Source organism: Salvelinus alpinus, chromosome 1, assembly GCF_045679555.1.
Source record: "Salvelinus alpinus chromosome 1, SLU_Salpinus.1, whole genome shotgun sequence".
Taxonomy (NCBI): Eukaryota; Metazoa; Chordata; class Actinopteri; order Salmoniformes; family Salmonidae; genus Salvelinus; species Salvelinus alpinus.
The window spans coordinates 9,547,276-9,559,180 of NC_092086.1; the positions used below are offsets into that span (position 1 = coordinate 9,547,276).

The 11,905-nt window shown below is 40.2% G+C and overlaps 1 protein-coding gene across 1 annotated transcript; it reads left to right on the forward strand.

The window, feature by feature from the left end:
* Positions 1-1,135: 1,135 nt before the first annotated feature.
* On the forward strand, positions 1,136-11,700 carry LOC139539836 (NLR family CARD domain-containing protein 3-like). Its single transcript, XM_071343176.1, has 6 exons — positions 1,136-1,346; positions 1,713-2,489; positions 2,592-3,504; positions 9,955-10,137; positions 10,440-10,486; positions 10,964-11,700. Exons 1-6 carry the CDS (start codon positions 1,136-1,138, stop codon positions 11,494-11,496), a joined length of 2,664 nt encoding a protein of 887 aa, XP_071199277.1. The 3' UTR covers positions 11,497-11,700.
* Positions 11,701-11,905: the final 205 nt, after the last annotated feature.

Here is an 11,905-nt window from a genome sequence, read left to right on the forward strand (position 1 = left end):
ACCTCGGAATATAAAAGACAAGAGTGTGTTTTCCAGCACACCAATAAATTACATAATTCAACCCTCCCAGTTAGTAAATTTACCTCAACATGCCCCCGGAGAAGGCAGAGTAACGACACCAGCCTTTTAGCGAGGCTGACTACAACGCTCGAGTCGCTAAATGAATTTCGTTATTAAAAATGACACACTGCTCGCACGCGCCAACGAGCGTCTAGAAGTCAGTTCTATTTGTGACGCAGTTCGCTCTGCATCTCCTCATTGGTTTATAGAAGCAGGTACCCACGTGCCATCTCCTCATTGGTTTATAGAAGCAGGTACCCACATGCCATCTCCTCATTTAGCAAAAAATATATAAACATAACTTCTTTAATAAACAATAAAAGCTAATTTACGAACATTTCTGAAAATGGATATATAGCTTTTTGGAATGAAACTCTTCTTCTGTTTCCCCATCTGAGCTCAGAGTAGATGAGAGATGTAATGTTTGTCTCTGTTGTGTTGAAGTCCAATCAAGCAGGAGAGACCAGCCTCCCCTGTACCCAGCTGTGTGTCCATGAAGAGTGACTGGTCTATGGGTCGTCCTATAACTTTAGAGAGGGAGACTTTTCTACTGAACAAAGGTAAGAAGAACTCATGGGTCATGGTCAGTGAGTTAAACAACACTGTCTCTAGTCATTTCTCCTCTCCCATTTTCCCATTTATTGTTGTTGTTTTCATAATCCATAGGCTAATCCTTTTGTCCATTTTCATAGTCCTAAAACAATATTAAACACAACATTCCCTGTGTGTGTGTGTGTGTGTGTGTGTGTGTGTGTGTGTGTGTGTGTGTGTGTGTGTGTGTGTGTGTGTGTGTGTGTGTGTACTCCCTGGATGAGGAGATGTAATCTCATGTTTTGTCCACAGAAACCAACAGGAGAGATCAGAGTCACAGATTCTCAGTGGTCAGTCTTCCCAGAGTCATCAAACAGACCTGGCCTCCATATTCAGTGTATGTGGTCCTGTTATGTACATTTGTTTTTGTTTACCTCAAGTAAAGTTGATCTGTCAATCATTCATTAATTTGTTAATGAGAAACCATTTCTTCTCTTGCTTAACTTATTTACTTGATTTATTTCAGTTGCTTGAAGAGAAAATTATGACATTTGTGAAGAACGAGCTGAAGATGTTCAAGAGGATTCTTAGTCCAGAACTCCCAGAAGGCTTTGAGAGTCAGAAGCAGGATAAGGAAGTGGTGGATGCTGAAGATGAGCAGCAGGAGAGCAGTGCCAGAGAGGGGGCTCTGAAGATCACACTGCACGTCCTGAGGAAAATGAACCAGAAGGAGCTTGCTGACACACTGGAGAAATGTAAGATCTCTCTGCCTCATGTCGAATGCTGTTTTAGAACATTTAAAAGCTGTAGCTAAAGTCCAGCTAAAGTAGCTGTGTAACTCAATGATATTGTAGCAGCCTTAACACAACACCTAGTGACCTCATCAAGTAGCAGCAGGGATGTGTCATGGTGATTAATTTAGAGAGAGAGACAACATTAATAATACCATCAATAATACCAATAATAATATAATCAGTCACACCAGTCTGTAATGCATTATGAAAATATTTATACAGTCAGTTAAGAGGATAAATTATAATAATGTAAAACTTTATAACAGTCCTACAATACTGTAGGCATTAAAACAGACGTAATGTTAATATCCTCTGTGTTATTTCTAGATTCAGATGAGCTTGCTGTGATTTGCCAACGTGAACTCAAATCTAATCTAAAGAAGAAGTTTCAATATGTATTTGAGGGGATCGCTAAACAAGGAAACCCAACACTTCTCAATAAGATCTACACAGAGCTCTACATCACAGAGGGTGGAACAGGAGAGGTCAATAATGAACATGAGCTGAGACAGATTGAGACAACAACCAGGAAACAAGCAAGACCAGAGACTGCAATCAAATGTAACGACATCTTCAAACCCTTACCTGGACAAGACAAACGTATCAGAACTGTGCTGACAAAGGGAGTCGCTGGCATTGGAAAAACAGTCTCTGTGCAGAAGTTCATTCTGGACTGGGCTGAAGGAAAAGCAAATCAGGATGTCCAATTTGTATTTTCATTCCCTTTTCGAGAGCTGAATTTGATGAAAGGGGACAAACACACTTTCATTGAGCTTCTCAATCACTTCTCAATGGAAACCAAACAATCGGGAATCTCCATCTACAACAAGTACAAAGTTCTGTTCATCTTTGATGGTCTGGATGAGTGCCGACTGCCCCTAGACTTCAAGAATAACAAGATCTGTTGGGACGTCACAGAGTCAACCTCAGTGGATGTTCTGCTGACAAATCTCATCAAGGGAAATCTGCTTCCCTCTGCTCTCCTCTGGATAACTACCCGACCTGCAGCAGCCAATACGATCCCTTCAGTGTGTGTTGACCAGGTAACAGAGGTACGAGGGTTCAATGACCCACAGAAGGAGGAGTACTTCAGGAAGAGATTCAGTGATGAGGACCTCGCCAGCAGAATCATCTCACACATAAAGACATCAAGGAGCCTCCACATCATGTGCCACATTCCAGTCTTCTGTTGGATTTCTGCAACAGTCCTTGAACACATGCTGAAACATAATAGAGAAGAGATGCCCAAGACTCTGACTGAGATGTACACACACCTTGTGGTGTTTCATACCAAACAGAAGAATGAAAAGTATCTTGGGAAAGAAGAGACAGGTCCACACTGGAATAAAGAGAGCATTCTGTCACTGGGAAAACTGGCTTTTCAACACCTTGTGAATGGCAATCTGATTTTCTACGAAGAAGACCTGAAAGAGGCTGGCATTGATGTCAATGAAGCCTCAGTGTACTCAGGATTGTGCACACAGCTCTTTAAAGAAGAATGTGGGCTGTACCAAGACAAGGTGTACTGCTTTGTTCATCTGAGCATTCAGGAGTTTCTGGCTGCTGTATATGTGTTCCTCTCATTCATCAATGACAATCTAATGGATGAACTGCAATCAACATCCAGAAACCTTTCTGCGCCTCTCAGAAATGAGCCTGAAGTTACTTTCTACATGAGTGCTGTGGATAAAGCCTTACAAAGTGAGACAGGAAACCTGGACCTGTTCCTCCGCTTCCTTCTGGGCCTCTCACTGGAGTCCAATCAGAAGCACTTACGAGGTCTACTGACAAAGACAAGAAGCAGCTCACAGAGCCATGAAGAAACAGTCAAGTACATCAAGGAGAAGATCGGGGAGAATCTCTCTCCAGAGAGGAGCATCAATCTGTTCCACTGTCTGAATGAACTGAATGACCATTCTCTAGTGGAGGAGATCCAAAGATACCTGAGATCAGGAAGTCTCTCAAAACCCAACCTGTCACCTGCACAGTGGTCAGCTCTGGTCTTTGTGTTGCTGACTTCAGAAAAGGAGCTGGATGTGTTTGACCTGAAGAAATACTCCAGATCAGAGGAAGGTCTTCTGAGGCTGCTGCCAGTGGTCAAAGTCTCCAGAGCTGTTTTGTGAGTAAATAAAATGACATATAAGAACTAATCATGATGAAGAAATATTAAGTTTAGAGAAAAATATGTATTATAATATTATATTGAGTAACATATTGAATAAATGCATTGATTTTCACATTAGTATAACATTATGACCATACAGTTCTAGGAGACAGAAGATGAATCTATATGTTGTTTGAGAGAATAAACCAAATGCATCTGCCATTGTCCTTCTACACTACTGGTGTTAAATTAACAGTGTGTTTGTGAAGTCATGATGATCTCTTTGTCAGGCTGTCAGGCTGTGGAGTCACAGAGAAAGGCTGTGCTTCTCTGGTCTCAGCTCTGAGGTCAAACCCCTCACACCTGAGAGAGCTGGATCTGAGTAACAATGACCTGAAGGATTCAGGAGTGAAGCTGCTCTCTGCTGGACTGGGGAATCCCCACTGTAAACTGGAGACTCTGAGGTCAGTATTCCTGTAGTTGGTCAACAAGTGATAACTGTTCACCAGATCCACATGTGTTTACCAGACACACATAGTCCACACCATATGTGTTTGGACAGTGAAGCTTACAGTTTTACATTTGGTGCTATGCTCCAGCATTTTGGATTTGAGATAGAATGTTTCATATTAGGAGACAGTACAGAATGTCACCTTTTATTTGAGGTTAATATGAGAGGTTAGTATCATTTGTTGTAGCCTTTGTCATGATGTTGCCTGCTTGGGTACTGCAAACCCCATCCCCCTCTCCCTGCCTCTCCCTTTCCACCACAACCCATGCGGTGATCACAGAGAGATGTCGTAAATTCCTGAGAATCCCCCCACCACAAACAGTATTAAGAGAGAGGGTAAACTTTCAGGACAAAATAATTCTCTTCCACCTCACAGAACTTGGGGTACGAACATATTTCATATTCCTGCAAAAGTATGAAAGATCGGTGGACAGTCCAGCTATGAACCGGTCCAATTGTCACCACGTGGGAAACTCAGGAGAGACTGTGGGACCACATTACCATACCGCTGTTTATATAATAACCTCAGATATGAGGTTTACACCTATTTGTTGTAGAAAATGAGTGAGTGAGTATGATACTGTTTGTATAATTGTGTAATATGATTTTGAACTGTTTAATGAAGGAAAATACAACTCCCTGTTGTATTTGAACTAAATCCAAGGACCGCCCTGAGCCAGTTGGGTCAGAGACCATGGGACCACCCCTCTCTGCTATCTGAATAAAAGCCAACTCTAAGAAATTACCATTCAGACCATGCTTTTCTCCATTAGGAGGAGAACGAAGGTTAAAGTACCATTGGTGCATCTTTAACCATACCACGTGGTTAAACTCTTAAGACGAACGAGAACAAGTCTTTGATATTGACTACTAGTCTGCAGCTAGGAATTCGGTATCATTGAACGCGAAGAAAGACAACCGCCGAAACATCCATTCTATAACGAATGTGATTGAACTCTCCACAATAACACAGAGACAGAAGGAACTCCAACAGAAACTAACTTCACTCCAACGATCAAGACACACACACACCGAGCGTAACTATATATATATTGATTGCAATTGTTCCCGAATGAGTGAGCGTTCATGGGTAAGGATTAGCATGTAAATTGTTATAATTATGGACTCTGTAGTGAATTCTTAGTCGAACGCAACTTTCCCCTTGTCTAACAGCCGCCATGCCGGTTCAGCCCACTAGGGCATATTGCTCCCATCATTTCATGTAACTATTTTAAGTTTGTTTGTTTGTTTATGCATTTCTGTGAATTAATTAGTTAGTAATAAATAAATGATTTAAGACAATTGATGTATGGATGACTCATAGTGAAGACTGGGTTCGTGCAGATAATCAACGATTTACGACGTTTGGAATGAGACTGACGTGAGGTAGAGTAAATAAATCATTAATTAGAAGACTATTGATCAGATATGAAAATATCTGAAAGGTTATATTGGGAAATTATAACTTTTTAATCGAATAACTTTCCCTGGTGCCCTCGAATTCATAGTTAATTAGTTACGTTATTACTCAAGTGATCGCGTAATCCCTAATTACAGGAATCTATGATAAAAACTATAAGTCTTCAATTTAACGATAGCAAAGACACGACACCTTTGTAACTCTCTCACTCAATATTATTAATGTTTAATGCGTTCAAAATGCGTTCAAAGAATATGGACCAACTACTACATTTCTGACAACTTTAATACATTATAAGTGAATTGGTCAGAATACTTATTACTTCTTCAAATTTGTATTATTTTATTAAACCTTTATTTAACCAGGAAGGGCTCATTGAGATTTCAAATCTCTTTTTCAAGAGCGTCCTGGCCAAGATAGGCAGCACCAAGTCATTACAAAAATTACAGACAGACAACATGACAAACTACAAGTAATCTAGTAAAAACCATAGAATTCACAAGAGTATAACAAAATCAAAAACAGCAAATTAAAAACATTGACAGGATAGGCTGTCAGTCTCAAGATCATTCATCAGTGATTAAAAAAATAACAATCGGGACAAGTTCATCCAGTTTGAAATTATTTTGTTAGGCGTTCCAAGACGATGGCGCAGAGTACATAAAAGCCCTTTTACCAAATTCAGTTGGGACATTTGGAACAGTTAGCAGGATAAAGTCCAGCGAACGAAGAGAGTACCCACCACATTTCTGAACAATAAAAATGCCCAAATAAAAAGGTAGTAAACCCAAAATGGCTTTGTTAATAAAGGTATACCAGTGACTGAGCCTACGAGAGACTAGAGAAGGCCAGCCAACCCTGGTATACAAAGTGCAGTGGTGCGTAAGGGTTCTGCAGTTTAAAATAAATCTCAAAGTGCCATGGTAAAGAGTGTCAATTGATCTCAAACACTGAGCAGAAGCATTCATATATAAAATATCCCAATAGTCTAGTAAAGGCATAAATGTAGCTGATACTAGCCTCCTTCTGGCTTCAAAAGAAAAACAGGCCTTATTCCTAAAATAATATCCCAATTTCAGCCTCAATTTTTTTGTAAGTTGAATATGCAATTTAAAAGAGAGGCCGTCATCAATTAGAATTCCAAGATATTTATATGAGGTTACAGTCTCAATGCTCTGACAGGTAGTAATAGGTGAAAGGTTCAGAGGAATATTTCTTGCTTTAGAAAACACCATTAGTTTAGTTTTGTCAGCATTGAGGATAAGCTTCAATTGACACAAGGTGTGTTGAAAAAAGCATTTTGCAAGTTCTGGAAAGCTTTTGTAAGATAAGGGGACTAGATACATGAAGTGCTTTCATTTCTAAACGGTAAAACAGATATATATTAAAATACCCTCAAATAAAAGGTGACATTATATACTGTCACCTCATTTGAAACATTTGATATGAAATCCAAAATGTTGGAGTATAGAGCCACATTTAAAATGTTAGCTTCACTGTCAAAATAGATATGGTGTGGACTGTAGACTCAATACAATCTAAATCTGATACCTCACTGTCTGTCTTTTGACTGGTACTGCTTTTGAAACTGGTCTGGTCAGTCTACTCAACTATTCGTACTATATATTTTTCTCTCTACAATAAATATTATGATCATTTATACTAATAATACATTAATTTATGAATAGATATGGCAGGTTTCAGGATGTATCTGAAAATGTTACAACGTTATACTATTTTCACCACCAAAGAATAGCAGTGTGATTTTAATATGATTTGAATCTTTGCAGGCTGTCAGGCTGTCTAGTCACAGAGGAAGGCTGTGCTTCTCTGGTCTCAGCTCTGAGGTCAAACCCCTCACACCTGAGAGAGCTGGACCTGAGTAACAATGACCTGAAGGATTCAGGAGTGGAGCTGCTCTCTGCTGGACTGGGGAATCCCCACTGTAAACTGGAGACTCTGAGGTCAGTATTCCTGTAGTTGGTCAACAAGTGATAACTGTTCACCAGATCCACATGTGTTTACCAGACACACATAGTCCACACCATATGTGTTTGGACAGTGAAGCTTACACTTTTACATTTGGTGCTATGCTCCAGCATTTTGGATTTAAGATATAATGTTTCATATTAGGTGACAGGACAGAATGTCATCTTTTATTTTAGGTTAATGGTGAGAGGTTAGCATGTTTTGTTGTATCCTCTGTTATTGGTAATGGTGAGAGGTTAGCATGTTTTGTTGTAGTCTCTGTTATTGGTAATGATGAGAGGTTAGCATGTTTTGTTGTAGCCTCTGTTATTGGTAATGGTGAGAGGTTAGCATGTTTTGTTGTGTCCTCTGTTATTAGTAATGGTGAGAGGTTAGCATGTTTTGTTGTAGCCTCTGTTATTGGTAATGGTGAGAGGTTAGCATGTTTTGTTGTATCCTCTGTTATTGGTAATGGTGAGAGGTTAGCATGTTTTGTTGTAGTCTCTGTTATTGGTAATGGTGAGAGGTTAGTATGTTTTGTTGTAGTCTGTTATTGGTAATGGTGAGAGGTCAGTATGTTTTGTTGTAGTCTCTGTTATTGGTAATGGTGAGAGGTTAGCATGTTTTGTTGTATCCTCTGTTATTAGTAATGGTGAGAGGTTAGCATGTTTTGTTGTAGCCTCTGTTATTGGTAATGGTGAGAGGTTAGCATGTTTTGTTGTATCCTCTGTTATTGGTAATGGTGAGAGGTTAGCATGTTTTGTTGTAGCCTCTGTTATTAGTAATGGTGAGAGGTTAGCATGTTTTGTTGTATCCTCTGTTATTGGTAATGGTGAGAGGTTAGCATGTTTTGTTGTATCCTCTGTTATTGGTAATGGTGAGAGGTTAGCATGTTTTGTTGTAGTCTCTGTTATTAGTAATGGTGAGAGGTTAGCATGTTTTGTTGTAGCCTCTGTTATTGGTAATGGTGAGAGGTTAGCATGTTTTGTTGTATCCTCTGTTATTGGTAATGGTGAGAGGTTAGCATGTTTTGTTGTATCCTCTGTTATTGGTAATGGTGAGAGGTTAGCATGTTTTGTTGTAGCCTCTGTTATTGGTAATGGTGAGAGGTTAGCATGTTTTGTTGTATCCTCTGTTATTGGTAATGGTGAGAGGTTAGCATGTTTTGTTGTAGCCTCTGTTATTAGTAATGGTGAGAGGTTAGCATGTTTTGTTGTAGCCTCTGTTATTGGTAATGGTGAGAGGTTAGCATGTTTTGTTGTAGCCTCTGTTATTGGTAATGGTGAGAGGTTAGCATGTTTTGTTGTAGCCTCTGTTATTGGTAATGGTGAGAGGTTAGCATGTTTTGTTGTAGCCTCTGTTATTAGTAATGGTGAGAGGTTAGCATGTTTTGTTGTAGCCTCTGTTATTGGTAATGGTGAGAGGTTAGCATGTTTTGTTGTAGTCTCTGTTATTGGTAATGGTGAGAGGTTAGCATGTTTTGTTGTAGTCTCTGTTATTGGTAATGGTGAGAGGTTAGCATGTTTTGTTGTATCCTCTGTTATTGGTAATGGTGAGAGGTTAGCATGTTTTGTTGTAGTCTCTGTTATTGGTAATGGTGAGAGGTTAGCATGTTTTGTTGTATCCTCTGTTATTAGTAATGGTGAGAGGTTAGCATGTTTTGTTGTAGCCTCTGTTATTGGTAATGGTGAGAGGTTAGCATGTTTTGTTGTAGTCTCTGTTATTGGTAATGGTGAGAGGTTAGCATGTTTTGTTGTAGCCTCCGTAACTTTCTCACTTATTTTTATGAATGATTCATTCATGATTTGTGTTAATCATGGCATCATCAGCATTTATTTAGTAGTGTTTAGAAACATGTTATCTACTCACTGAGACAGAAGATTACTCCATTCATCATCCACCATTTTAATATTGGGCAAAAGCTAACCCAAAACACAACCAAAGCAAACTGCAAATGCAATAAACGAGTTTAAGTCACAAGCTTGATGTAGTCATTGCGTTCAAGGAATGTCAGACCAAATACTACACTTTTGACTACTTTAATTTTAATGCACTATAAGTGAATTGGTCAGATTACTTATGACAAATTCAAAATTCAAATGGGGGACGAGGTATATAAAGTGCTTTTATTTCAAACCGTGAAACAGATATGTATTAAAATACCCCCCAAAAAAGGTTACATTATATACTGTCACCTCATATAAAACATTTGATCTCAAATCCAAAATGTTGGAGTATAGAGCCACATTTAAAATGTTAGCTTCACTGTCAAGATAAATATGGTGTGGACTGTATACTCAATACAATCTAAATATGATACCTCACTGTCTGTCTTTTGACTGATACTGCTTTTAAACTGGTCTGGTCAGTCTACTCAAATATTTAGGATATAAATGTTTCTCTCTACAAGTAATATTATGATCATTTATAATAATGACACATTCATTAGTTTATGAATAGATATGGCAGGTTTCAGGACACTGATGTATCTGAATATGTTGAAAAAATATACTGCCACTATTTTCACCACCAAAGAATATCAGTGTGATTTTAATATGATTTGACTCTTTGTCAGGCTGTCAGGCTGTCTAGTCACAGAGGAAGGCTGTGCTTCTCTGGTCTCAGCTCTGAGGTCAAACCCCTCACACCTGAGAGAGCTGGACCTGAGCTACAATCACCCAGGAAACTCAGGAGTCAGACTGCTCTCTGCTGGACTGGAGGATCCACACTGCAGACTGGAGAAACTCAAGTATGTAGAGGGTTTATGTCCATGTTCATATCAGACATGTTGGACTTATCAGGCTGGTTAAGACAAACACTCTGACCAACACTTGGACAAGGTTATATGTTACTGTGTGTGTCCTGTGTGAAACACACAGACACACACACATACACAGGACACACACTCTGTGTGTGTGTCCAGTGTGTGAGTGTGTGTCCAGTGTGTGTGTGTGTCCAGTATGTGTGTGTGTGTCCAGTGTGTGTGTGTGTGTGTGTGTGAGTTCAGGTGTATCCCTCAATGACTGTCTGTTCTTCTGCTTACCGCTACAGTGTGGAACATGGTGGAGAGAACAGAATGAAACCTGGGCTTAGAAAATGTGAGTGTTGACTGCTGGGAAGAATATGACTAAGAATAAGTCTTAATTCAAGTTAAGTCAAAGTCAAAGACCACCATCATTACTTACTTGTTCATATTAAATATCAGCTGTAGTTCTACAGAAGCAGAAATCAGGGACACCAACGTTTACAAAGAGTTGCTTTGACAACGTGTGTGTGTGTGTGTGTGTGTGTGTGTGTGTGTGTGTGTGTGTGTGTGTGTGTGTGTGTGTGTGTGTGTGTGTGTGTGTGTGTGTGTGTGTGTGTGTGTGTGTGTGTGTGTGTGTAATTCATGTGAATAAGTGTGTTTTATATTACCATACAGTATAACATATGATCATTCAACAAGTCTCAAGTTACCTTAACTTCTCCTTTTGATACCTAGAAACATCTACATTAAATGAATTAGTGAAAAGTGAGTTAACATTCTAATGTGAATGATGATGATTTCTAATATTGTGTCTGGTTTCATCCATCAGATGTCTGTGATCTCACACTGGACCTAAACACAGTAGACAGACGCCTCTCTCTGTCTGAGGAGAACAGAAAGGTGACATGTAGGACAGAGGAGCAGCCGTATCCTGATCACCCAGAGAGATTTGAGGTCTGGAGACAGGTGCTGTGTAGAGAGGGTCTGACTGGGCGCTGTTACTGGGAGGTAGAGTGGAGTGGGGGAGGGGCTGTTATAGGAGTGACATATAAAGGAATCAGCAGGAGAGGAAGGGTTAAGGACTGTTGTCTTGGACACAATGACAAGTCCTGGAGTCTGACCTGCTCTGACAACAGTTACTCTGCCTGTCACAATAATAATCCCACTACCATAGACGTCCACCCCTCCAGCTCCCACAGAGTAGGAGTGTATCTGGACTGGCCAGCCGGCACTCTGTCCTTCTATAGAGCCTCCTCTGACACACTGACCCACCTGATCACATTCACCTCCACATTCACTGAGCCCCTCTATCCAGGGTTTCATCTTTATGATGTTGGCGACTCAGTGTCCCTCTGTCAGTGATACACACTGGACACACACTGGACACACACACACACTGGACACACACACACACTGGACACACACACACACTGGACACACACACACACACACACACACTGGACACACACACACACACACACACACTGGACACACACACACACACACACTGGACACACACTCACACTGGACACACACAGACACACTTGACACACACAGACACACACACACACACACACACACACACACTGGACACACACACACACTGGACACAGGACACACACACACACACTGGACAGATACACACACACTGGACAAACACACACACCCACACACACACTAGACAAACACACACTGGACACACACACATTCGACACACACACACACACACACTCACACAGTGGACACACACACACACACATGCGTGTCTTCC

Coding starts and splice junctions, on each gene's coding strand:
- LOC139539836 (XM_071343176.1), top strand. CDS start 1,136: ATGACATTTGTGAAGAACGAGCTGAAGATGTTCAAGAGGATTCTTAGT. Junction 3,505..9,954: donor AAAGTCTCCAGAGCTGTTTT/GTGAGTAAATAA, acceptor TATGATTTGACT/CTTTGTCAGGCTGTCAGGCT. Junction 10,487..10,963: donor GAAACCTGGGCTTAGAAAAT/GTGAGTGTTGAC, acceptor TTCATCCATCAG/ATGTCTGTGATCTCACACTG.